At 41.1% G+C, this 27,999-nt stretch overlaps 2 protein-coding genes across 2 annotated transcripts; one reads left to right on the plus strand and one right to left on the minus strand.

Moving 5' to 3' along the window:
- The first annotated feature begins 974 nt into the window (after positions 1 to 974).
- Positions 975 to 14,946, plus strand: lamc2 (laminin, gamma 2). Its single transcript, XM_031806482.1, has 22 exons — positions 975 to 1,174; positions 2,689 to 2,862; positions 3,119 to 3,242; positions 3,351 to 3,475; positions 3,587 to 3,718; positions 4,018 to 4,207; positions 5,110 to 5,222; positions 5,459 to 5,674; positions 5,879 to 6,055; positions 6,961 to 7,194; positions 7,334 to 7,470; positions 8,916 to 9,072; positions 9,316 to 9,521; positions 9,680 to 9,759; positions 9,864 to 10,001; positions 10,170 to 10,314; positions 10,767 to 10,916; positions 11,158 to 11,272; positions 12,813 to 13,009; positions 13,301 to 13,462; positions 13,597 to 13,696; positions 13,852 to 14,946. The coding sequence occupies exons 1-22, from the start codon at positions 1,048 to 1,050 to the stop codon at positions 14,103 to 14,105; spliced, it is 3,453 nt and encodes a 1,150-aa protein (XP_031662342.1). The 5' UTR covers positions 975 to 1,047; the 3' UTR covers positions 14,106 to 14,946.
- On the minus strand, positions 14,633 to 27,325 carry LOC109872394 (nicotinamide/nicotinic acid mononucleotide adenylyltransferase 2-like). Its single transcript, XM_020463607.2, has 11 exons — positions 27,094 to 27,325; positions 24,862 to 24,950; positions 24,195 to 24,262; positions 21,876 to 21,954; positions 19,241 to 19,370; positions 18,925 to 19,005; positions 18,757 to 18,801; positions 18,451 to 18,527; positions 18,013 to 18,114; positions 17,749 to 17,816; positions 14,633 to 17,156 (listed from the first exon to the last, which is right to left on the minus strand). Exons 1-11 carry the CDS (start codon positions 27,176 to 27,178, stop codon positions 17,054 to 17,056), a joined length of 927 nt encoding a protein of 308 aa, XP_020319196.1. The 5' UTR covers positions 27,179 to 27,325; the 3' UTR covers positions 14,633 to 17,053.
- Positions 27,326 to 27,999: the final 674 nt, after the last annotated feature.

Genomic DNA, 27,999 nt, shown 5'->3' on the forward strand with positions numbered 1-27,999 from the left:
AAATAACTGCCAACCCTTGAGGGGATGGAAACAAGCATTATTACTACGGTGAATGTTCTATACAAAGTGCTGTTGCTCAGGGACAAATTTATTTTTCCAAATAAACAGACTTAAGTGATGTTGGCAGATGATAGATATTGGATTGAACAATTTCCAGGCTGCGTTAAATAGGTCTTCTGACCTCAATGGGACTTCCTGGAATAAATGAAAGGTTTATATAAATAAGAGGGGGGGGGGGGGGGTTGCTGCACATGGTTTAGCTTGATTTAAGCAATCAAGTTGATCCTGATATTGAAAACCGTTGAACACATTGAAGAAACTTACAGCTTCCACTGTTTGCTTGTGATAAGTGACTCATCTTCGATTTTCACAGTGTTCTAGGCTATTCCGTTGTAATCATCAGCAAAACAATGACAAACCTTTTAAAGGAAATGGCAACAACTATGTCAGGTCTTTTGGTTTGAGGTTTTGGTTTTCATATTTTTTCTATTGTGGGGTGTTCTCTTAATTTTGCACTGTAGACATTTTGAATATTATTTGTAATTATGCTTTTGATGAGAAGGTGAAAATACACAAGCATAATCCAGTTGTATTCACTATTCTAGTAACACCATTAGGATACATATTTCTGTTGAACTTTTTCTATTTAAAGTCTTCACTTATTCATGTAACATATGGGAATTAGATCTTCTAGATTCACATTTTGAAATGTTCCTTCGCGTATGTCTCGTTAATTGTGAAGCGGATGTAAACATTTCTGTAAAAATCCTGACTGAGCTTTTTCATGCTGCATCAAACAACCCTTCTCTTTATTCATGTCTTGACAATGTCCATAGTAGTGATACAGAGCCCGACATTTCCTGTGAGAGTGGGCACAGCCAGTGTATGGCCTCTGAATCACACGTGAGTAACCTTCCAGCTGTGAGACTGTCCTCCACATGCCACAGCCTGCCACGGGGAGGTGTTAAAAGAAGCTCACCTGGGGATGTTGAGCAGAAACATCAGGTGTAGCTGGCCTGATCAGCCTGTTAGTTTGATTGTACTTATATGAGAATTTTGATCTACTTAATTCCCGTTCGATTTTCTGTGACAATGATGAGCAGTTGGATATTTCTGTGTGGACTTTCTCTTTGTACCTGGTCGTCTATCCAAGGAACCTACAGATATGGAGGATGTAAGTGTCTAACTTTTTACCTAATGAACAATATCAAAATCCTAAATTGTAGTTATGTCTGCATTCATAATCAGCCTTCAGCATTTTAAAATTGGTTGTTGCTTTTGAATTGGGGGCATGAATTTAGAATTATTTGACCTCTTTCACACTCGGAGGATAGGAGGTAGCCGACAGAACACAATTTTAGCTAATTGGGCTACCTGCAGCAGTTGTGTTCCTGTAAATCTGTGTTTGTGTATTCTGTCTTTTGTAGCTAAAGTAGATATAAAAATGACACTTGATCTAAGGATATTTACCACAGGTATGCTTTTAGGGAAAGGGGGTTTATGATTTTAAGAAACATGATTGTACTACGGAGTTACATAACTATAATACTATATTACATAACTATACTACTATATTGCTATACTATAGTCTATGAAGGTCTCCCCAGATCTTGATATTAAGCTGGATGTTTACTTGTAGTACTCTGAGCAAAGATAAATCCTCAACACTTTCCTTACTGTGTGGTGCGGTGGTAAATATATCCAAAGTGACTTAGCCATGCGCCATACAAAAACTTAGCCATACAATTTACATATGGGTGGTCCCGGAAATCGAACCCACTATCCTGGTGTTGCAAGCACTATGCTCTACCAATGGCGCTACAGAGGACCACCTGTGATAAGTTGCTGAGTTAAAAAAAATAATTTGGACAACCATACTGACCTGGAAGGCTTGAGTCACTGCATTATTGATGGGTCTTCCCCAAATGGCAGCCTATTCCTTAGATAGTGCCCTACTGAGTTCCACACAGTAGTGCACTATATAGAAACAGGGTGCCATTTGGGACACAGACAATAACTCATGTCTCCTCTTAGGGCAATACGACTTGATGTTCTGAGCTCTGTACCTTTCTATATTACTCCATCGACAAAAAGAGCTACAAGCTGCAGCCTGTCATTATCACAGGAACTCCTCAGAGTTATCATTTAGTGTGTGAAAGGAGAATTTGATATCCTCAGGCTAATTTATGCTTGGTAAAATGGTCATCAAATAATTGATGACAGACAGTATGTGTTGGCTATGTTTGTACAAAACATTACCAAAGAAAACAGACAGATATTTGTTTGATTGCAAACAGTGTGTTGCCCACAGTGGGTGTGCTTGATATCAGAGTGAGTATCTTTCGTCTCTCATCGCTTGGGAATGAGGTATTATGAGATCTGAGTCTGCTGACAGTGGTTTAAACTTCACACCACTGTGAAAAAGGACAGTCTGTGCAATTCCCAACCCCTCCTTACATTGTATAAAGATAATAGCCTACATAATTATACATTTTTTCTGTGTTGACTGTCAAAGGACTATACTTAACTCTTCATGGTCAAGAAGATTTGTGAGGGGAAGACTGTTTATCCCATAGCCTGAACAAATACACCCAAATTAATGTTTTATGATTTTAGAAGGTTAGATCTCATCTAAAACACAGTTTTCAATTCACAAATGTCCCAACAATGTATATTTCACCCCTGTAGCAGACATCTGTAAATGCAATGGAAAGTCACGTTATTGCTTGCCTGACTCTGGGGGCCTCCATTGTGTGGACTGCCAAGACAACACTGAGGGAAGGCATTGTGAGAAGTGCAAGGAGGGATTCCACCACCAGAGGGCAGGAGACAGTTGTGTGCCGTGTAACTGCAGCTCTATAGGTGAGTGAACAGAACAGGATGGAGCAAGAAATGATAACCATACCTGGGCCCGTATTCAGAAGCGTCTCCAAATATGAGTTCTGATCTAGGGACAGTTTAGCCTTTTAGATCATAATGAGTAAAATGACACGGGTAGAGGGACCTGATACTAGATCAGTAGTCCTTCTCTGAGACTCGATGAATACAACTACTGGTGTATTTGATAGTGATTTCCCAGATGTCCAGGTGGTGAGGTAATGTATGGTGTTTCTTCCAGGTTCTGTAGGCGCACACTGTGACAGTAGAGGACGCTGCAGCTGTAGAGCGGGAACACAGGGGGAGAAATGTGACCGGTGTCAGAATGGAACACCTATCAGCTCAAATGGCTGTGCTGCTAATGGGTAAAACTTTTTATCCACACTGTGTATTCCCTTAACTAAACCTTAATGTTGAGCTTTGGATTAGACAGATGACTGACTATTAAATGTGTTCATGTATTTCTTGTGCAGTGGCCAGCTCACTGACAACTCCGTGACAGCTCAATCTCTACCTTGCTTTTGCTATGGACACTCGACTGAGTGCTCCACAGCCAAGGGATACTCCGTTCACACAGTCACCTCAACCTTCGACGATGGTAGGTTTACACCCATTCAGCTGATCAGAACATAAACAGCAGTAATATATACACTAGTTCATTTGGTTTAGTATCAGTAGGTTAAATGTCTGCCAATCTTCTGTTTTTCAGGGCCAGAGGGGTGGCGAGCTGCCACTGTTCACGGTGTGACCCCGTCTCAAGTCCACTTCCGCTGGTCCCCCACTCATCATGACATTGAGGTCATCTCCAAAGACATCCTGCCTGTTTACCTCCATGCCCCTGGTGAGAGCTGCTCTCTCTGCTCCCTGCTCTTAATATTGATCCCTCACTGCCTTCCTTAGGAGAAACTGCACTACTTTTGAGCCATAGGCTCTGGTCAAAAGTAGTGCACAATATTGAAAATAGGGTGCCATTTGGACGCATCCTATGCTTTTTCCCAACAAACAAAAAAACAAAGGGTGCAGGTATGAAAGTATGCAATATTATAGTGAGTACTGGATGTGTTACACCACACGCCTCACCATACAGTCACCATTCATCTATTAATAATCTGGTTTTCTGTCTTATTTTGTGATGACTAGACTCTTACCTGGGCAACCAGGAGCTGAGCTACGGTCAGAACCTGTCCTTCTCCCTGAGGCTGGACCGAGGGATTCGCCATCCGTCCATGGCTGATGTGGTGCTGGAGGGATCTGGGCTGAGTGTGGCAGCTTCCCTGGGAGACCTGAGGACCATCGTTCCCAGTGGACAGAAGATTACTTACACATTCAGGTTGGAATCAGCCAGAGCACTGTGCTAGACAGAGAAGCTTGATTTTAGCTTTAGGCAAAATGTAACGTTATAAACCTTTTTTTAAACTATTGTTCCCTGAAGGAAGGAAACAAGATAAAACACACAGCTATGGGGTCTCGCGAGAGCGATAGCGTATTCCCGTAGCTGTGTAATCCCGTAGCTGTGTATTCCCGTTGCTGTGTATCCCCGTAGCTATGGGTTGTACCAAGTGTACTGACAGTCTCAGGGCAGGTACAAACATAATTTGATCTGCGGGAGATGAGTATGCAGGTGTGGTGGATAGTGAGATGGATGCCAAAGACATAAAAATTGAGAAACATTAGAGACGATTTCACATCGTGGATGTGAAGGGGTCACTGTTTATCTCACACAGCTGAATGTAAACGCTTAATAACAGTTAGTAAGCCAGAGGGTCATCTGCTTGTCTGATTCAAATTAATTCAAATTAAGTGGAAAATGGCTAGTTGCCAAGCAGCTTATCTCTAAATGGTCAGATCCAATCCTGTCTAATACAACAAACTGTACCATACCATTACTGGGGTCAATTCGAGTTGAAGGCAGTCATTTCCGAAACTGATTTCAATTGAACAAAAACAAAAAATGTACAAATGTTTTAAATAAATAGATTATACTCCTCAGTTTATTGAGAAGTCATCGACCATACACCACATTATTGTGACCAATATAGTAGCCTAATGCTAATCCTACTGTTTCTTGTTTTGTTTCCATATTTATTCTCATATTCATTATATCTACATAATAATTGCAAGAATAATTACACCGTAGCAAGGACAAGGTGGTGTAAAGTGTGACTGTGAAATACATAAGTATAATACTCATGTTTCCTCAGGCTTTAAACATGCTGTGTCTTACATTCTCAGACTGGATGAGCAACAGGGCAGTGAATGGAGGCCCCACCTTTCATCTCTCCAGTTTCAAACACTCCTCCACAATCTGACTGACATTAAAATCCGTGGGACATTTGGAGAAAATGGTAAGTACTTATTTTTGTATCCCTCAGACTATAAGATTGGTTACTGTGTACATCAACAGATCCTTGGTGTTACTTCTTCTCCTCCATATGTTGTAAATAAGTACTTTGGAACCGGTTTAAATCTAGTTTTTTTTTTTTATGTGATCTTTATAAATAAGTAGTACACATTGTCATCACATTGCCTTGTCTTCATCTTTCAATCACTCAATAAAAAGCAATGCCTTACTGTCCTCTAGGGCGTGGTTACCTTGACGACGTGCGCATGGAGTCTGCCCGTCGAGGTGCCGGGTCCCCAGCTGCATGGGTACAGAAATGTAGCTGCCCAGTGGGATATGAGGGCCAGTTCTGTGAGAAGTGTGCTGCAGGGTATAAAAGAAGTTCGCCAAGCAAAGGTCCATACAGCTCCTGTGAGCCCTGCAGCTGTAGAGGAGGAAGCTGTGACTCTGAAACAGGTCGGTGACATTTGAACTTTGTCCAAGTGTTACTGTATGTTTGTCTTAATAGATTTAGTTATTTTGTTGTTAATGATGAGATTTGGGACAGACCTCCTTTTACAATATGCACTTCCCTGGATAAATTATAGTTATAGACATGTTCAAATCAATTATTGAAACATGCCCTAAAATTATATGTGATTTTGTGTTATTGTTCCACAGGAGACTGTTACTCTGCAGATGAGACCCCTGGTCGCCAGATCTGCCCGCCAGGGTACTATAATGATCCTGCCCAGCCACAGTCTTGTCAGAAGTGTCCCTGTCCCAATGGAGGTGCCTGCTCTGTGAGCCCAGGTTCCCTGGAGGTCAAGTGTGACCTCTGTCCACCTGGCACCACTGGTGAGTCATAGTCACAAATGGCATCCTATTCCCTATATTGTCCACTTGGGTCCTGGTCAAAAGTAGTGCAATATATAGGGAATAGGGTACTATTTGGGACACAACCACTGTCACAGATCATGTCTGTTAGATGGGATACACTATTAGGGCATTGATCTTTTAATGTCAGCTATTTGCATATTTTATATATATACTGCATATACAGTACCAGTAAAAAATTTGGAAACACCTACTCATTCCAAAATAGGCAAATCTGGGTCTTCCTTTCCTGTGGTGGTCCTCATGAGAGCCAGTTTCATCATAGTGCTTGATGGTTTTTGCAACTGCACTTGAAGAGACTTTCAAAGTTCTTGAAATGTTCCTCAGACTGACCTTCATGTCTTAAAGTAATGATGGACTGTCGTTTCTCTTTGCTTATTTGAGTTGTTCTTGCCATGATATGGACTTGGTCTTTTACCAAATAGGGCTGTCTTCTTTATACCAACCCTACCTTGTCACAACACAACTGATTGGCTCAAAAGAAGGAAATAAATTCTACAAATTAACTTTTAACAAGCCACACCTGTTAATTGAAATGCATTCCAGGTGACTACCTCATGAAGCTGGTTGAGAGAATTCAAATGGCTACTTTGAAGAAACTCAAATATAGAATATATTTTAATTTGTTTAACACTTTTTTGGGGTACTACATGATTCCATATGTGTTATTTCATAGTTTTGATGTTGTCACTATTATTCTACAATGTAGAAAATAGTAAAAATAAAAAAAAGCCCTTGAATGAGTGGGTGTGTCCAAACTTTTGACTGGCCCTCTGTGTGTGTGTGTGTGTGTGTGCGTATATATTTATTATATATATATTTTTTCATATTGTACCTACCTCTTCCTCCCTCCTCACTCTCAACAGGCTCACATTGCCACACCTGCCAGGATGGTTTCTATGGCGATCCCTTGGGTGAAGATGGCATCCAGAGGCCTTGTCGGCGCTGCCAGTGCAACGGACACATGGACCCGAACACTGTCCGTAGTTGTGACCCACAGACAGGGCAGTGCCTGAAATGCCTAAAGCATACCACTGGCTTCTTCTGTGAGAGCTGTCTGGAGGGCTATCACCACAGAATGCCATCAGAGGCATGCAAACGTAAGGACAGCACCTTGTTCGCTCCCCATATCCAGCTCTTTCACACTTAGACACATAGCTCCTCCTTTAGATTCCAACAGTTAAATATTGTCTACAATTTTATATACATTTTAACAATTGTTTTCATTTTGCGTTCTAGCTTGTGGCTGCAATTCTCAGGGCTCTCTGTACAACAAATGCAGTGACCAGGGCCAGTGTTCTTGCAGAGAAGGCTTTGAGGGTCTGAAGTGCCAGCGTTCCGCGTGTCCCTCCTGCTTCAACCTTGTCAAGACTGAGGTAAAACCCACTGGGATTATTTGATCAATGCCTTGTCTTTCCATTGAGGTCAAACATGTCACAGTGCTCTCTCCAATGATTAAATGGCAGCACTTGGTGTTCATCCCTAATGGCACCCTATTCCCTATATACAGGCCTTGGGAATAGGATGCCGTTTGAGACGCAGACACAATAACTGGACCAGACATTAGGCTACAGCAGGCTGTAATATTTGTCCTGCCTCACCCTGTCGCTGATTCAACATCCTTATACAGTAGCTTAGTGGGTTAACGAAGGAATAGTTGGAATTTTGTTATGAAAGGAAGAGGTTTACAGAGTTGTGATCTTGCATCAGTATTTCTTACAAGATTCCTCTCAGTACATGTAGCCTACTACCACCTGGGAGGGGAAAGTACTTACCAGATAAATGAAAGAGTTGTGTTGGTGTGCAAATGCCACGTAATCTGGAGCTGCTGGCGTTGTGTCCCAAATGGCACCCAAGTGGAACCAGGCTATGTGGGGTGGCCAGTCCTCTTCTGGCTGTGCCGGGTGGAGATTATAACAGAACATGGCCAAGATGTTCAAATGTTCATAAATTACCAGCATGGTCAAATAATCATAATCACAGGCAGAACAGTTGAAAATGGAGCAGCAGCACAGCCAGGTGGACTGGGGACAGCAAGGAGTCATCATGCCAGGTAGTCCTGAGGCATGGTCCGAGGGCTCAGGTCCTCCGAGAGAGAGAAAGAAAGAGAGAATTAGAGAGAGCATACTTAAATTCACACAGGACACCGAATAGGACAGGAGAAGTACTCCGGATATAACAAACTGACCCTAGCCCCCCGACACATAAACTACTGCAGCATAAATACTGGAGGCTGAGACAGGAGGGGTCAGGATACACTGTGGCCCCATCCTATGATACCCCCGGACAGGGCCAAACAGGAAGGATATAACCCCACCCACTTTGCCAAAGCACAGCCCCCACACCACTAGAGGGATATCTCACACTTGCTTCTAATTACACATTCTGAATGTACTATATTGTCCTACAGTATTACTAATGCAGAGGTGTGTGTGTATATATATTATTATTTTTATTTTTTTGTCAACCTTTAATTAATGTCGCTAACCCAGACCCAAATCTTTTGTGAATGCTGGCCTCTAGCCAGCTAACTTTTTGAGGACTCTCTAAAAACACAGCACTTCAATACAGCTATGACCGGAAGTGACTTTTCATAGCAGGTTAGGAAATCATTTTTGCTAACCCTAGCCCTTTTTCTAACTTTAACCTAATTCTCCTAACCTGCTGCGTAAGTTATCCTAACGGGAAAAATCACTTCCGGTCGTAGCTGTATCAAAGTGGCGTGTTATTAGGGAATGTCATATTTTTGTCTATCACCAGAGATGAACCTTTCATAAGCTATTTTTAAAGCTTTCCTATCCCGTTGGTTCATGTGTTGCAGATGGAGGGGTATAGTCGTAAACTACGGGAGATAGAAACTCTGTTTACAGGCATGGAGAGTGGCAGTCTACCAGTTAACGACGCCCAGATGGAGAAAGCCATCAGAACAGCAGAGGACATAGTCACAGACCTGCAGAGAAATGCACAGACACTCTCTGGTAAGTCATTCATAACTGGTTATACAACATAGATAGTGTCAGAGGATCACTCATTTGCTAATGAATCAACATATATTAAAACCATTCAGGATGGTTATCAGGCATCTGAAACATGGTGAAGCAATGTCCATGCACTGTATCTCTGTCATACCCCAATGTATCACACTCAGTTTGTGACGCAATTGGTTTAGAAAGTGCGAGAGCAGATCTCATGTTGGTGGTTTGTTTTCTTCTATTGAATAGAATCCGAGAAAGACTTACAGGCCCGGCTCTCAGACATCAGTGCAACCCAGCTGAGTGAAGGCAGAGACATCCAGGCGATCTCCAACACCGTTGACAACATCAAGCTGCAGGACCAGAAGTACCAACGACAGGTATCTGATGTCCAGACACTCATCAGTGATGTGCGGCGCAAACTTGAAGAGGCAAGATTCAACATCAAACAAGCTGTGAGTAGTACAGTAGTATTCTACTCCGTAGTATTCTACTTTTGTCACTGATGTCATTGTCATCAAATAAGGAGAGAGTAAAGGACAGATGAATATATCCAAATGTATGCTTGTTAATAATCCATTTCATTAGTGTTTACCTTCCACCCCCATGTTAGGAATTCCCCTTAGGTGATGCAGGGGTGGGCACGGACACCCTCTCTTCTCTGGTTCAGCGTGCAACAGACCTGGCTGAAAAGTTAGTACTGCACCCCTCCATGTCACATTTATACAGACTGGAATATCCCATGTTAGAAAATGACTTGTGGTGCTCTGAATAACTATGTTGTGACTGTTTATTAGACAGCAGAGCAAATCGGAGACAATGGAGAAGACATCTAACGGTGCCCTTGCAAAGTCAGAGAAGTCCCTGGCACTCATGAGATCGGTCATGACAGGGGAAAACAAGATCAAGGAGCTTATCAGTGATCTTAAAACCAAGTAAGAAACTCATGTCTTCATACAATACGATACCCATGATCTCCTGTGAAAATACAGTAGACGATATATCCTCTACTAACAGCCATGTAATGATCTGCATAATAACATAGTTGATGAACCGTTGTTGTTAGATTGATGAGATTAACCCTTTAATTTTTCTCTGGTCAGGTATGATGAGAACTCAGCCCAGGTGAAGGCCATGGAGAGCCTGGCTACTCGCCTGAGCAGCTCTGCCCGAGATGAGAGCAGGATGGCAACTGGCACTCTGGAGCAGATAGCCTCCCTGGAGCCGGGAATCCCTCGTCCTCTCAAGGTACTGAGCAGAGCAGGCCTCTCATCAGGCTCATTTCTCTCTGGTCTCTATTTGGTGACCACTTTCAGGTCAAGTCTTCTGAGATACCTTAATCATAATAAACATACATTGATAGTTAGTGTCTGGGTCCTGGAAATGAAGGAGATAAAGACATTCAATTTCAACACCTTTCACTATGAACGCCTTTCACTATGAACAACTATTGGCAGCTGAACCTGTCTCAAGGCATGTCTGTCAAGCTAGATCTCTAAATCGTTTCCTTGCTAAGCTATGTTTAAACACAACAAAGCAATTAATGATCAAGAACATGAGTCAGCAAAAAATGCATGGGGGGACGACCTAATTAAAACCTGGCTGGTGAGGAATCTAGGGCAGTTCTCCACAGATTTGTGAGCATATGTAATTACACTTGCACAACACACTGAGTCTGACTGAGCTTATTTTTCTGGCAGAAGGACATTGACAGTGTGTTGGCTAAATTGGATGGCCTGAGAGAACGGGTAGAGAAGAACCTAACAGCGTACCAGGCACTGCAAGAGGACACCCAGGAGGACAAAGCCGCAGTAGAGGATCTTCTGGCCCAGGGGAAGGCAGCTCAGCAGGTACACTAGAGGCCTTTCACTACTAACTTGTCATCATTTAGACATCTTTCTGTGTAGGATTGGTAGTATATTAAATAGTATTACTTATATTCCAACCTCAAAGGTTTCTGAGAACTGTTTTCATGTAAACCTCTGAAATTCACTGTTAGATTATCCAACTGAACTATTTCAAAAGTGTCACTAATGACTTCACTAAACCTTATGAATGGTAATAACTGACACAATGTTGATTGTTTTACAGAAATATGACCAGCTTCTTGGCAGAGCAAATAATGCGAAGGCTGACACAGAACTGGCTCTGAAGGATATCACAGATAATATTGATGGGGTGGATAATGCACTGGAGATGCTTAGAGGTATGAAAAGCCTTTCATATTTCTATAGGTCTCATTCCCACTACAGCACAGTATAAATATGAATAAACTATCAGCATTATATCTGACAAGGCTGGCCCATACATTAGAAAAGCACAGTCACACAGCAACTGTAATTATGTCTCAGAGCTTTTACTCTTGAGTGTACAAAACATAAAGGACACCTGCTCTTTCCATGATATAGACTGATCCGGTGAATCCAGTTGAAAGCTATGATCCATTATGGATGTCACTTGTTAAATCCACTTCAACCAGTGTAGATGAAGGGGAGGAGACAGGTTAAAAAGTGATTTTTATGCCTTGAGACGATTGAGACATGGATTGTGCATGTGTGTCATTCAGAGGGTTAATGGGCAAGACAAAAGATTTAAGTGCCTTTGAACGGGGTATGGTAGTAGGTGCCAGGTCAAGTGCACTAGTTTGTCAAAAACTACAACGCTGCTGGGTTTTTTCACGCTCAACACTTTCCCAAGTGTATTAAGAATGGTCCACCACCCAAACGACATCCAGCCAATTTGACACAACTGTGGGAAGCATTGGAGTCAACATGGGCCAGCATCCCTGTGCAGTGCTTTTGACACCTTGTAGAGTCCATCCCCCGACAAATTGAGGCTCTTCTGAGGGCAAAAGGGGGTGCACCTCAATATTAGTAAGGTGGCCTTTATTTTTTGTGCACTCACTGTATTTCTCAGTTTAATTAATAACGATTTACTACAGCACTACCGGCAGTTACAGTAGGTGAAAATTAATCATTAAAATGTTGTTTTACTTTTCACCAAATACAATGATTCTCTCATCTAGAAAGCATATAACATATTTCTGACATACTTTCTGCGACATAGCAGGGTAGATATATTTAAATAATCATTGTAAATAATGATACACTATTCATAGGTTGCACCTCCGTCACATCATTTCATTGCTATGAATGTTCTCCGAGCTGCGCTCTACTGGCGATGCAATAGTGGCGCCCTAAAGTCGTGATATGCCCAGTCATTCTGGATGGAAGCTAACGACTGTTTAGTTAAAATTACTATTACAATTGCCTGGAAATACGATGACATTGTTTAAGTAGTCAAATGTTTACTAGGAAACAACATTACCAGCAATATCATGTTGTCAAATTTACTTTAGACAGATGGCAATGTTGTTATTAACTAGCAAAGTTTGTAAAAAAAAAAATAGCTAGCAATACTAATGTTAGTTAGCTAAAATCCTCCCCTCAATCTTAGCTAACTAGCTGCATCTATACTGCGTCTAAAGTCAATCTGGTGACATCAAAAGGTTGTCGTTCTAATTATTTGCCTCCTTTTGAATGGCATTGTATTTCCAAGGCACTGTAATGCACTTTTGCTGAAGCCTCCATCAGCACTCATTGACAATGCATTGAGTAGAATTCTCAGTAAGGCATCAGTCCAAAACGAACGTTCAAAACAATATTGTGACGAAACATGCAACCCTTGAATAGACACACATGCCAGAAATCACTGATGCTTATGTCTGAGTCTCTTGTATTCTGCAGGGTTTGATGGCCAGATCAACAAGAACAAGGCATTGGCCGACGAGGCCATAAAGAAACTCCCTGGCATCAACGCCACCATTCATCAAGCTGTTGGCAACAACTCAGAGACCCTATTCATCATAGGCAGTGTGACTGGAGACTACAATGATGCACTGGGCACTGTCAGCAGCCTCGAAGCTGTGGTCTCTCGACTGGAGGTACCTTAACAGACCCTTTCCTTTCAATAGAAATATCCAACTGGGGTTCATATGCTAATCCACAGCTTGTGCCTTTAGCTAGAAGCTCTAGAAGGAGAATGTAAGTTGGGCAAAACAATGAGGTTAATGTCTCGAGTCACTTACGCTTATGAGTCGACTTGATTCCAGACATGGCCTATTCACACCCAAGATACTAACATTTTAAGCTACCAGGCGTGATTCCAAATGTATTTTGCCTAGCATGCATGGAAACTTCGAGATGAGCTCATTTGACTTTGTTGATCTCCACAGGGAATGTCCGGCTCTTTACCAGTTCCTCCTGCTGGTCTGTTGAAGGACGCCACCAAGCTGAAAGAGGACGTGCAGGGTCTGCAGAAGCAGGCAGTGGCCACTGTGGCCAAAGTGGCCGCAGAGAAGGCTAACGCTGAGATACAGAAAGACAGAGCAGCAGAGGTCCGTTTCAGGGCGATGCTCTCAGACATGTTAAACCTAAACAAACCTGGGTCGATATAAAGATGGTTCTTAAAATAAATATATTTTTCCCAATTAAAGGTCTGTAATGCTTTGTAATGTTCTTCCCTCCTCAGGCTTCAATTGGAGCAACTGGTGCTTACAACAATGCCAAGCACACCAGAGACGCTGTGGGAGAAACACTCCTGGTCATCAATAACCTTCTGAGCATGATCGGTATGTTCCACTAACAACTACAAACAGCTAACTCGCACCAAACAAAATCACTTGTTTTTTGTCTTATTGCCGCACCATCCCATCTTCATATAACCACTGTTTTATGACATTATTATGATGTTTGTTGGTGCTGACAATTGGTACTCTCCTAAAAGGTAAACCTGGCAGTGTGGACGAGGAGAGGCTAGGGGAGTTGGAGCAGTCCATCACCAGCGCTCGTGGCCAGGTCAACCTACAGCTCCAGCCTCGACTGCAGGACCTAGAAGGGAAGGAGGCCAGCCAGAGGACCAGGTTGACTGGCCTCAACCTAGATATCGATATGATCCTGGACGACATCAGGAACTTAGAGGACATACACGCGAACATCCCTAAGGGCTGCTTCAACTCCCCACCTATTGAGAGACCTTAATCCCCACCTATTGAGAGATCTAAGTTTACGTCCCAAATGGTACCCTATTCCCTATATAATGCACAACTTTTGACCAAGGTCCATTAGACTAGTCAAAAAATAGGGCGCAATATAGGGAATAGGGTTCCATTTGGGACTCAAATATATAGGGAATAAGGTGCCATTTGGGACACAGATTTAGTGTCTGAATGTAACATGGTATTATGTAAGAGAAAAGGAGTGTTTAACTAAATGTATGCATAACTGCCTGCAACAACAAAAAAATCTGTGAAATGTTCAAACACAAGGAGCAATATTTTGTCAATGGTAATGCGATATTTTCAGTGATCTACTAAGTGTTAAAAACAATGTATTTTCTGTTGTATTCTGTCAAATAAACTTCAATATTTATTCCTTAACAACACAAACCAGGTGCTACTAAATGCAACACACAATTAATGTGGATGTGTTTCACGTGAGAGAGAAAAGCTATCCTTTTGCTTTTCAACTGAGGAAATTACTAATCATGTAAGCAACTACAACATATCTATTGTTACACACTTGGTTTATTATGGAGGTATTGAAAGACTGAGAATGTTATATTGTGTCAGCCAGTCAGTCCACAGTCTAAGATGACAAAATACAAATCATTTCCAACCCAGATCTGAAAGTGGAATTGTAGCTCATTTTTACATAGGATTCCAAAAAAATGTATGTTTTCAGGACTCCTTACCAAATAATTCAATGAACAGAATCAAATATAAATCAAACCTCTCTTCATATTATATCTATAAATCATCTACTCATACAATCTCCTCAGGTTCTATGAGACCTTCTCTCCACACTGGTTTAATCAACGTTGTTTCCACATCAGTTCAACAACACAAAATCAATGTGATGACGTTGAATCAACGTGGAAAAATGATTGGATTTGCAGAAAGTCATCAACGTATTGGAATTTTGTATTTTTTTCACCCAACTTTTCACCTAAATTTAATGACATGGACATTTTGATTTTTTAAAATTTTTGTGTTGAATTCACGTTAGTTGACAACTCAACCAAATTTAAATCCAAACTAGATGTTGAAATGTCTTTTGCCCAATGGGCTGAGACTATTATACTAAACATTGCCCTATTACTAGGACCACGACGATGCTTATTTTTCATATCAGATTTTCCACATCTTGTTTATCTAAACCAGTCTTTAAAGAATACCAAATAACTGATGTTGTGTATTTGATAGAAAGACTCAAGGGATGCATGTATAAAGACCATCTGCTTGAAGGGATATTGGACCCAGTACAGTTTGTTCATTACACTCGGATGACACATAAAGAAGCAATATTGTTTGTCTAGAACATCTTACACACAGTGTACTATTGATAGTCTTGCATCATGCCAGGCTTATACAACGCTACAATATTGACAACTAGTAGCACTTGTGTGTCCATTTCTTATAAATTATGAACCGTGAGATTGCAGGAAGCAGTGGAATGTATTTTGCTTCATCTGATATTAAGATTGAATAACCTAATATTCTTAGCCAAATTGACACTTGTAAAGCTAGATATGAATGCAAGATGCTTTGGTAACATTTAGACACTAATTAAACCAAATAATCGTCATTATTTTGCATTGACCAATTGGGCACAATGTGCACCGCAGGAGGCTGCTGAGGGGACGACAGCTCATAATTGCAGGAACGGAATAGCATGGAAACCATGTGTTTGATGTATTTAATACCCTTCCACTTATTCCGCTCCAGCCATTACCAAGAGCCCGTCCTCTCCAACTAAGGTGCAACCAATGTCCTGTGATATGCACATACTGTATACACCCTATTACCCTGTGAAATCATTACTGCACAAATCAATGGTTACACTCAATGCCCATTAAACTGAACTGACTAAAGAGTCCTGGCACTGAACATGAGAAGCTTCCGTAAGAAACTATTGATCAAAGGCTATGTCCCCACTTCCTTTGCAGAACAACATTAGAGCACATTTTATATCAGGTTGATAATATTATGACAGTGTTGAGTGCAACGGAGCGGGAGACTTATATCTGTGAATTCATCCCCAGGCACATGGAATGCACTTCTGTAGTTTGTGCTGTTGTTTTTTCCACTAGACACATTTTTGTAAGAATCTCGAGTAACTAGCTACATAGTAAGAAAGAGGTTAATTGCATTTGCTTTGGGAGTTGTGGTAATTTGCTTCGTGACAAGCAGGAGAAATGTGCAAAATCCTTTGCACACAAAAATAAATCAATGCACAAATCATTGTCTTATGTGCAAACAAATCTACATTTTGCACGAATGCCCACTGAAGACAAAACATTTAGGCATTGATATGCAATCACAGATACATCAATACAGATACTTCTGTAGAATTATAGTGAATAGAAAATGAAGTGAGAGGTGGGTACCCACTATGTTTGTCTTTTTGCAAACACTTTCACAACATATATCTACGAAGTGAGTAAGTACTCATGCCAAAACAAAAAAACGTTCTAAGCATGCAGTCTAAGAACCGACAGATTTAAATCAAGCAGCAAAGGTCAACATTCATTAGGTAACAATCTCTGCACCCTCTCTTCATGACACCAAGGTTGCATCCCAAATGGCACCATATTGAATAAAAAGTGCACAATTTTTTACCAGAGCCTAATAGGCCCTGGTTAAAAGTAGTGTACTATATAGGGATTAGGGTGCCATTTGGGACAGACAGAAACACTATCCCATGCAGCCTACACAAAGTCAGTTGTGAAGGTGGTCCACTGTACACACAGCTCTTAAGCACCTCGCTGTACAGTACATCCACAGGTCCGATGAGTCGTTATGATACAGTAAGAAGGGAAATGCATATCTAATGCTCCTTCGAATGGAAAAGCAGTAGCTCAAGAGGAGTATACATTTTACATGAGAGACAGACAGGGACAATTTGACAGTAGGCCGGAGCAGTAGTTCCTATCCAGAGGCATTGATGTAGAGCTGACTCTGCAGGATGTAGTCGATGACTGTCTGGTTCAGGTAGTCCACCACATGACCGTCCCCGTGCTGCAGGGCCAGTCTGATAGAAGGGACATAGAATTAGAATGTGATATGTGAACAGCTTAGTTCAACTAGAGGCGGTTTCCCGGGAGTAGACAAAGCCTAGTCCTGGACAAAACAGTAAGCTTAATTGAAAATTTCCATTGAAAAAGCTTTTTAGTCTAGTACTATGCTTAATCTGTTTCCGGAAAACAGCCTCCTAATGTTCAGCAAATGTTTTGGTTAGACCGAAGAGCCACTAAACAGCTACTGAAGTGGTACATTAAAGGGAAAATCCACTCAAAAACTATCTTTTGGTATTTTGCATCATCATGATGACGTGGCAAGTGACACTTTTTTTTTTTGAAAGTCCAATATCTTGAAATCTTGAGTGCTGACATGCAAAACATTTTGGAATTGTATCAACATTGGACTATTGAAAAAAATAGCTAAAGATTGTTTTGAGTGGATTTTCCCTTTGACAGATACATCTTTGTGAAAAAGAACCAATCTTTACCAGAGTCCACAGTGAATAAAAGACAGTAGATTCTATAATTATGTATTATTATTTATTAAATAGGCCTAATGGAGGCCCAAAATAGGATGGTTGCTAACTTATAATTCCCATTTACCTGCTCTTGGTTGAGCTGACAATGGACATAGGGTGGTTGGCATCGTCTTTTACTACTGTAATGTTATCCTGGAAAAAACACACATAGAGAAAGTTTTACGTTATAAAATGTATCAATGGATATTTATCATTTTCTATGGTACAGAGTTGGTACCATGTTAAGACATGAACATAATAAGCTTTAACAGATTACATTATCATGCGTATTGGGTTTCCACTTTTAACCAAGCTCATGACTCATATAGGCTCATAATGCAGATACTACCTTGTTCTTGCGCAGCACAGAGGAATGGTTCATTATCCTCTCTGTATCAACTCCATCCCGAGGCACAACAACAATCCCAAAGTCTCCCACAATCACCTCCATCTGCAAACCATTTGTATGACACATTGCAGTGTTGCCTTATAATTCTGATTAAATGAGTCACTGTCTCGGATGCAACATTATGCATATTAGGATATTAAATAATTATCATTCATGTCCCTACGTGGAGACTGGATAGATTAAAATGTCAACATTATTCAAAACTATTAGTCTTCCAGTGTCCCCTTCGGCCTCTTTAGAGGTCTTACTATGTCTGCTTAGAACTTCAGGGCAAGCCATTAGGACAAGTATGTACTGTATACTATGTAAAGTATGAAAATGACAGTCTTACAACACTTAAGAAGACAGGGAAGTGAAAGAGTGAGAGGGCCTACTTACATCGCTGTCTTTCCATAAGCCAGGGATGCAGAATGACTCCAGAAGATCACTGCCACACAGAAGCAAGATGCGCAACTCTGGACAATAGACATGAAGACAGAAATTAGACACCCAATAAACAAAAAAGTACATGGATAAGATAACTTCCTGTTCAATTATTCGATAATGAAGAAAGTTATTTTTGTTTGTGAAGGGAAAATATAATGACCCAAGTTAAAAGCTTTTGTATTCTGACAATATATAGTCGGTATGCAATATTGGTAGTACATCAATCTTATGGAGACATACGAAAGAGTGTTAACTCACCAATTTCCTCATATCGCATTGCAGGGCCAAGGTTGGCATTTTCATCTTTTGATATAAAAGAAATAAAGATAAAATAAAGGGTTATGAATCAATCATTGTGAACTTACTGTACCATACAATTACAAATGTATGATTTTCAGGAAGTTGCTTGTGTAGCATACTACTTACCCACAAAGGTAAAACGATCAATGTGGGGGCGAACACAGCAAATTTTGCCCAAGCTCTCACTCATCTTCCCCCAAAGCTTAACTGTTTAGGTATGAGGAAGCAAACATCAGACATTTTCTAGTAGCAAATTACATCCATTGAATAAGTTATAGAAAGCAGACAATCCATTTCTTAGTACATTACAACAACCTTTCCTCCTTCTCATCAATCATAAATTATATTTCAGATTCTGAGCTCTTTATTGTTAACCTAATGAAAATGGCACGAATGAGATCTGAAAGACATTTGTGTAGCATATATGTAAATAATCCCTCACTGGCAGTGGGCTTGTTGTTCATTGTGTTGTGGTTCTGATAGATGGCAGTCTGAGTCTCATTCTGTGGTTGGCCGATCACTGGAGTTGTGGACGGTGTGTTCACATTGGACAGAATGCACCCTGTGACTCTCTGTGGACAGGAAAAAAACAAAAATATAAAACAATTTTTTTAACCTTTATTTAACTAGGCAAAATAACATGATAGGCACCTTCAGTTCCGTTAAATGGCATTTGATCAAGCTTAGGTCAGCACCACAAATAGATTGCCCACATTCTGATGGAAGGATTTGTCACATATTACAGCAGTGTTTTGATATACTGTAGTGTTCTAAATACGGTAATGTTTTGTTGCCATGGGAACAATTGCAGCATACAGTAATGTTATAGGCTATTTCTAAAAACAGTTCAATTTGCCCTGTCTTTATTAATATTTAGTGGGCCGTGCATGAATGTATTATCTATGAATAAGTTCCATACACCGTAGCTAATTCTGTTGCATCCAATGTAGGCTACCTTGAACTCTTCTCTCTGAACTACCACAATTTTATCTTGATATTATCCTTCACTGCTAAATGTACAGCTCATGCAATATACAAAGCCACAGGAAGTAGAGGTGCTGAGGGTTCCCCTGATAAATCAAAAAAATATACAGTACCAGTCAAAAGTTTGGACCCACCTATTCATTCAAGGGCTTTTCTTTATTTTTACTTTTTAATAATAGTGGATAATAGTGAACACATCAAACTACGAAATAACACACATGGAATCATGTAGTAACCAAAAAAGTGTTAAACAAATCAAAATATATTTTAGATTCTTCAAAGTAGCCACCCTTTGCCAGCTTTGCACACTCTTGGTATTCTCTCAACCAGCTACACCTGGAATGCTTTTCCAACAGTCTTGAAGGATTTCCCACATATGCGTAACTCTTGTTGGCTGCTTTTCCTTCACTCTGCGGTCCAACTCATCCCAAACTATCTCAGTTTGGTTGAAGTAGGGTGATTGTGGAGGCCAGGTCATCTGATGCAGCACTCCATCACTCTCCTTCTTGGTCCAATAGCCCTTACACAGCCTGGAGGTGTGTTGGGTCATTGTCTTGTTGAAAAACAAATTATTGTCCCACTAAGCGCAAACCAGATGGGATGGCATATCGCTGCAGAATGCTGTGGTATCCATGCTGGTTAAGTGTGCCTTGAATTCTAAATAAATCACTGACAGCGTCACCAGCAAAGCACCCCCACACCATCACACCTCCTCCTCCATGCTTCACGGTGGGAACCACACATGCGGAGATAATCTGTTCACCTACTCTGCGCCTCACAAAGACACGGCGGTTGGAACCAAAAATCTCAAATTTGGACTCATCAGACCAAAGGACAGATTTCCACCAGTCTAATGTCCATTGCTTGGGTTTCTTGGCCCAAGCAAGTCTCTTCTTCTTATTGGTGTCCTTTTAGTAGTGGTTTCTTTGCAGCAATTCGACAATGAAGGCCTGATTCAGGCAGTCTCCTCTGAATAGTTGATGTTGAGATGTGTCTGTTACTTGAACCCTATGAAACATTTGGGCTGCAATTTCTGAGGCTGGCTACTCTAATGAACTTATCCTCTGCAGCAGAGGTAACTCTGGGTGTTCCTTTCCTGTGGCGGTCCTCATGAGAGCCAGTTTCATCATAGTGCTTGATAGTTTTTGCGGCTGTACTCGAAGAAACTTTCAAAGTTCTTGACATTTTCCGGTTTGGCTGACCTTCATGTCTTAAAGTAATGATGGACTGTCATTTGTCTTTGCTTATCTGAGCTGTTCTTGCAATAATATGGACTTGGTATTTTACCAAATAGGGCTATCTTCTGTATACCACCCATACCTAGTCACTGTAACGATGTGCGCTGAGAGTCGGCAAGCAAGTTCAGGGAGTGAGTGTTTTAATAAATAAATGCAACATAATACAAAACAAGAAACACAAACAATGCACAGGCATGAAACAGAAAGAATGACGCCTGGGGAAGGAACCAATGGGAGTGACATATATAGGGCAGGTAATCAAGGAAGTGATGGAGTCCAGGTGAGTGATGATGCGCAGGTGCGTGTAACAATGGTATCAGGTGTGCACCATCACGTGCAGCCTGGTGACCTAGAGGCCGGGGAGGGAGCACATGTGACAGTCACAACACAACTGATTGGCTCAAACACATTAAGAAGGAAAGAAATTCCACAAATGTACTTTTAACAAGGCACACCTGTTAATTGAAATGCACTCCAGGTGACTACCTCATGAAACTGGTTGAGAGAATGCCAAGAGTGTGCAAAGCTGTCATCAAGACAAAGGGTGGCTACTTTCTCAAATATAAAATTGTGTTTTACATTTTTTTGGTTAATACATGATTCCATATGTGTTATTTCATAGATTTGATGTCTTCAATATTATTCTACAATGTAGAAAATAGTACAAATAAAGAAAAACCCTTGAATGAATAGGTGTGTCCAAACTTTTGACTGGTGCTGTATATATATATTTTTTAAAAGATATACATACTTTTTCCCAGTCACAAAATGAGTGAACTAGGCCTTCATTAGTCCTGTATTAGTGGAGAAAAATACTCCCCAGCCTGAACCCTCCGCCCACAAACCCCGGCTTACCTTCATGAGGTCACGATGATGCTCCAGCACGCTGCATGTAGTCTGCCATGTGTCCTGGTAGCACTCCCAGGGATCCACTCTGCATGAAAATAACACATGATAGATGAACAGCTGTGTACTTCTGGGCCCCTATTTATAAAGCGTCTCAGAGTAGGAGTACTGATCTAGGAGCAGGTCCCTCCTGTAGATTCATCATAGCCTAAATGGCAAAACTGATCCTAGAACAGCACTCCTACTCACGCATTATGAATACGTGCCCTGATCTCTATCCTTTTCCCTATATAGTGCACAATGGAAGTGGTCAGATGACGCGGATACTACACTACAGGACTGTTTTGGAAGCACAGACTGGAATGTGTTCCAGGATTCATCCAATGGCATTGAGGAGTACACCACCTCAGTCATCGGCTTCATCAATAAGTGCATCGACAACGTTGTCCCCACAGTGACTACACGTACATACTTTATCCCAACCAGAAGCCATGGATTACAGGCAACATTCGCATCGAGCTAAAGGCTAGAGCTGCCGCTTTCAAGGAGTGGGAGGTTAATCCGGGCGCTTATAACAAATCCCGCTATGCCCTGCTACAAACCATCAAACAGGCAAAGTGTCAATACAGGATTAATACTGAATCCTACTACACCAACTCTGACGCTCGTCGGATGTGGCAGGGCTTGAAAACTATTACAGACTACAAAGGGAAATCCAGACGTGAGCTGCCCAGTGACATGCGCTTACCAGACGAGCTAAATGCCTTTTATGTACGCTTTGAGGCAAGCAACACTTAAGCATGCATGAGAGCACCAGCTGTTGTGGATGACTGTGTGATAATCCTCTCGGTAGCCGATGTGAACAAAACCTTTAAACAGGTCAACATTCACAAAACCGCTGGGCAGACAGATTACCAGGACGTGTACTCAAAGCATGCGCGGACCAACTGTCAAGTGTCTTCACTGACATTTTCAACCTCTCCCTGACAAAGTCTGTAATACCTACATGTTTCAAGCAGACCACCATAGTCACTGTGTCCAAGGAAACGAGGGTTAGCTGTCTAAATGATTACCGCCCCGTGGCACTCACGTCGGTAACCATGAAGTGCTTTGAAAGGCTGGTCATGGCTCACATCAACAGCATCCTCCCGGACAGCCTAGACCCACTCCAATTCGCATACCGCCCCAACAGATCCACAGATGATGCAATACCAATCACACTCCACACTGCCCTTTCTCAACTGGACAAAAGAAACACCTATGTGAGAATGCTGTTCTTTGACTTCAGCTCAGTGTTCAACACCAAAGTGCCCACGAAGCTCATCACTAAGCTAAGGACTCTGGGACTAAACACCTCCTTCTGCAACTGGATTCTAGACTTTCTGACGGTCCGCCCACAGGTGGTAAGAGTAGACAACAACACGTCTGCCACGCTGATCCTTAACACTGGGGCCCCTCAGGGGTGTGTACTTAGTCCCTTCCTGTATTCCCTGTTCACCCACAACTGTGTGGCAAAACACGACTCCAACACCATCATTAAGTTTGCTGACGACACAACAGTGGTAGGCCTGATCACCCACAACGATGAGACGGCCTATAGGGAAGAGGTCAGAGAACTGGCAGTGTGGTGCCAGGACAACAACCTCTCCCTCAATGTGAGCAAGACTAAGGAGCTGATTGTGGACTACAGGAAAAGGCGGGCCGAACAGGCCCCTATTAACATCGATGGGGCTGTAGTGGAGCGGGTCGAGAGTTTCAAGTTCCTTGGTGTCCACATCACCAACGAAATATCATTGCAAGCGGCACTGGAGCGCCAAGTCTAGGACAAAGAGGCTCCTCAACAGCTTATACCCCCAAGCCATAAGACTGCTGAACAATTAATAAAATCGCCACCAGACAATTTATATTGACCCACCCCCCCCCACCCGTTCCCTTGTGTACACTGCTGCTACTCGCTGTTTATTATCTATGCATAGACACTTCACCCCCACCTACATGTACAAAGTACCTCAACTAACCTGTACCCCTGCACACTGACTCTGTACCAGTGCCCTCTGTATATAACCTCATTATTGTTATTCTTATTGTGTTACTTTTTTATTATTACTTTTTATTTTAGTCTACTTAGTAAATAGTTTCTTAACTCTTCTTGAACTGCACTGTTGCTTAAGGGCTTAAGTATTTCACGGTAAAGTCTACACTTGTTGTGTTCGGCACATGTGACAAATAACGTTTGATTTGATTTGAACAAAAGCAGTGCAAAATGTAGGGAATAGGGTGCCATTTGGACGCAGCCTTGTTGTTCTGGGCAGATAGCCACTGACTCACCTGATCCAGTCGGACGACTGGACTGCCAGTTGACACATGGTGAGACGATGTCTGCTGGGGACGAGGCCCTGTGAACACATGGTGGGATTGATAAAGCTTTCAAGCAGTCATTGTGTTCATTGTGTGTGTCACATGGTGTGCACCCTATTCCCTATATAGCGCACTATATCTGGTCAAAAGTAGTGCACTATGTTGGGAATAGGGTGCCATTTACAACTCATACATTGTGTTTATTCAATTTATTGTATGTCTCTGCATGGTAATCCACTGGTTTGACATGTTTTATTTGTGAGGAATATAAAATGCACATTGAAACGGCATTTCTCGTACATTTACTATTCATGTTTTCTGTTTCTTATAGAGAGAGAAACTGGGAAAAGCTTTTCATTCATTCCAGAAACGGCTCGGGAGAATAGATGACGATAGTATTAGAGGTGCTTTATGTAATCTGAATGCAACATGAACACTTACACAGGAGGACCACACAAAAAGGTCACACAAAAAGGTCACATTCATAAAAATAACCACAAGCTATCGCTCATGTGCGTCATTACTGTAATTATACTCATGTCAGTCAAATAAGAAATGGGGATTCTTTGTTAGTTACTCGAACTTCATAGATACCAAACAAAGCCGTCTGTGAATATACTGTTAAAGAAGTTCTTACCGGTTTGCCATAGGAGTCATGTACAGGTGAAATGATACCCCCAATCACAATGAACTTCCCTGTTTTGTGCAGGTATTCTCTGGCTTTTTCTGTAAAAGCAGATACAGTATGTAACTGTCAACATACTTATCATGGTTCATAGTGTGCATAATATTACAGTTTTAATCAGGTAACCTGTTTGCCATCAGCAAACCTAAAAATAAATTAACCCTGGCTTGCCAGTATACATGCAAATGAATTCATACATAATATCTCCAGGGAGACCAATAAAATAATTCCAGAAGCCATGCTTTAGTTTAAGCTACAACTTAAGTCTACAATAACAGTTGTTTTCAATTGGAAGTTGATTGATGAGAACTTTTTGTTTCTACCACAGGGCAAGAATTCATCTATTCATCTATTCACTCTATTGTTGTGGAGTAACGTTACTGCCTGCATGCCACCAATAGAGAAACTCATGATATGAGTCCTCCTCAAGCAAGCCTGTCTGTGGAAACTTACTGAAGACTATATGTTGCAAGTATACCAGCTCAAAGTGTATGATCTACAATGCCTGTGCAAATTGAGCAGAGCCACTACAGATAGAGTCATATACATGAATATGATTAGAGAATGTATTATTCATGCAAGAAGACGGTGTATGAGAGAGGAAAGTAAGAAAGCTATGTTTTGAGTTGAATGTTAATGAGAAAGTCAGAAATCTGGGGTTGCCCTGAATCACTATTGAAATGCATGATCTGACACCATCCAAAAGTCCTAGTCCTTGGTATATGCATGTATTTGCTTCATCACTTTCTGTTCTTTCATGTAATCCTGCTGTGAGTCAGAAGGGCTCACTGGGGAGTTTCCATTGCTCCCTATGAGCAACTACAGTACTTTCATTTTTCCAGAACTGCCACTCCAAGACATGCAGAGAGGTGGTGTGAAAAATAGGTCATGGAACATGGATGCTTTCCTCCTCTGCCCCATAATATTCCAGGTTCACTTACCACTGCTGCAGCATAATGATTTCACTCAAGCTATTCTTATGACTATCTCTTAGGATTTAGTTATTTTTTCAGGGTACTAGCCTATGGTGTACCCTAATTTTGTATGACAGTCATTTAACTATCTTTTATGATAACGGTTTGTATTATAAAATAGAGTACTTTACTAGTTCTTCTGTGATTGTTTACATCAATATACTGATGCATCTGGCTGGCTGTTGAAATGTGAAATCTCCCTAATTGTGGCACTGTGCCATTACTGAATGGTGTGTACTGGATCAGTAGCCTAATATTTAAAGCAACAAGAAAACCATGATGAAATAGTCCACAGATATTTAATTGACGAAATGTTAGTTGAAACTAATTACAGGTAAGGCAAAGACAATAACGCAATTGCCTCTATGGATCAATCAAATTGCAAGTCTGCAGTCACAGAACATGAAAAAGAAAGGATATACAGGACCACACATGTCAAAATGAGAAAATATTTAGTCAAGAGATTTAGATTTGCCATTTGTGTTGGCTTGATATTTTACTGCATTTCCATGAATTGGTGAATACCTGTTGTGTTTAGCCGATTGTTTTACATTATTGCTCGGCTTCACAGTAAGATTGATTGTATGCTATCATGATTTGAGATACGATTTCTCATTCGTTATGAGTGACGCAGTATGTGCAATCAGGCAACCAATGCCCAAACATGCTCAAGATGCCCCCTGTGTCCAGTGGCTCAACATCCGTATACTGCAATACAGTCTCAAAATAGCCTAGCCTACTTTATCAAAATCCATTTGCTATTGTTTTTAGGGCTGGTCGGGCTATGCAGCATACACCAACGTAGACGACACTGAAATTATACTGTGCGCTCAATATAGTAATAATAACCTGTAGATGGAATGGTTCTGGTGTTAATTCATGTAATTATTTTAAACATACGTGGTGTTCAAAAACACGTGAAATTCAATGACAAGACTTTAACTTAATTGACATAATCATATTTCCGTCACTGAGGCCGTCGCCCATTTCAGCACCCCCCTCGTGGACAGCGAATACCATAAAGGTCTATGGCAAAACGCCTACCCAACATCAACCAATTCTGACATTATAATACTGATATATAGATTAATTGCCATAGTAATGTAGACCCCTGAACGCCTTCTCATTCTTAAACTAATATCCTACCCACAACATCTGGGGCACCAAAACCCCTTCAAAATATACAGAAGAACGCATAGGTAATGCTTACCAAACATATGAATGTGTCCTTTAGTGATGGGGTTAAAACTTCCACATGACAGCAAAATAACGTGCGTTTTAGTGTTGTCCGTCATGATATGATTGGATATGAGTCTCTTTTTCTGCAACTACCGATTTGTTCTTCTTTGTTTTGCTGTTAGCGACCGCAGAGAGAGGCGAGGTTAATTTGGATGCGGCAGTGTCCAAGTCTCCTCGCAGGATACAGAGCGTCACTACACTCTATATTAAAGGCACAGGACCAAAGGCACTCACAGCACTGGACATTGGAAAATGTTTAATTTTACAATACAATTTAAAACAATAGGTAGGCTACATTAGCTTTTATTATAGACTTAATGTGGCCTCTGGCAAATTTGCCACATAATGGGGCATGCCACTGATCGAAATGATTCTTCCGTTTTTAATTAGACCTACTACTCCAGTATTACTTTGCTTCTGACTTGAGTAGCCTAGACGGTTTAGACATGAGATTAAGTGAGAACACTGAATGAACTGTTGTTAAAAGGGCTGATGGCCTTAGTCTTATAGGCTTACCTTATGTGAAAACTCCACTCAAAACGATAGATTTATATATGTTTCATTAGTCCACTGTTAATACAGTCCCAAAATGTTTTGAAAGTCAGCAGTCAAGTTTTCAATATATTGGACATTCAAGAAGCAAAGTGTCACTTTGTCACAAAATGCATAATTTGATGTGGCAAGTGGGTTTTCCTTTAATGTAAAGAACATTCCATCCTTGCTGCGCTGGCACTATACCCTCAAGTTGCATTTATGGTTTGTGTGGCCCATGGGCAATTTACCATTATAATCATAATAATTAGGCCTATACATTTGCTGTGATAGCTTGACATAATATACAGTATATCATGCATTTAATAATTCAACAAATAATTGA

The sequence above is a fragment of the Oncorhynchus kisutch genome, linkage group LG27 (assembly GCF_002021735.2).
Source record: "Oncorhynchus kisutch isolate 150728-3 linkage group LG27, Okis_V2, whole genome shotgun sequence".
Lineage (NCBI taxonomy): Eukaryota > Metazoa > Chordata > Actinopteri > Salmoniformes > Salmonidae > Oncorhynchus > Oncorhynchus kisutch.

Excerpts from the sequence above, each read along its gene's own strand:
- lamc2 (XM_031806482.1), top strand. The coding sequence starts at position 1,048 with ATGAGAATTTTGATCTACTTAATTCCCGTTCGATTTTCTGTGACAATG. Across the intron at positions 3,476-3,586 it reads CACCTCAACCTTCGACGATG|GGCCAGAGGGGTGGCGAGCT; the intron begins GTAGGTTTACAC and ends TCTGTTTTTCAG. Across the intron at positions 9,073-9,315 it reads AAATGCACAGACACTCTCTG|AATCCGAGAAAGACTTACAG; the intron begins GTAAGTCATTCA and ends TCTATTGAATAG.
- LOC109872394 (XM_020463607.2), bottom strand. The coding sequence starts at position 27,178 with ATGACGGACAACACTAAAACGCACGTTATTTTGCTGTCATGTGGAAGT. Across the intron at positions 24,951-27,093 it reads AGGACACATTCATATGTTTG|AAAAAGCCAGAGAATACCTG; the intron begins GTAAGCATTACC and ends CTGCTTTTACAG. Across the intron at positions 24,263-24,861 it reads ATGACTCCTATGGCAAACCG|GGCCTCGTCCCCAGCAGACA; the intron begins GTAAGAACTTCT and ends ATGTGTTCACAG.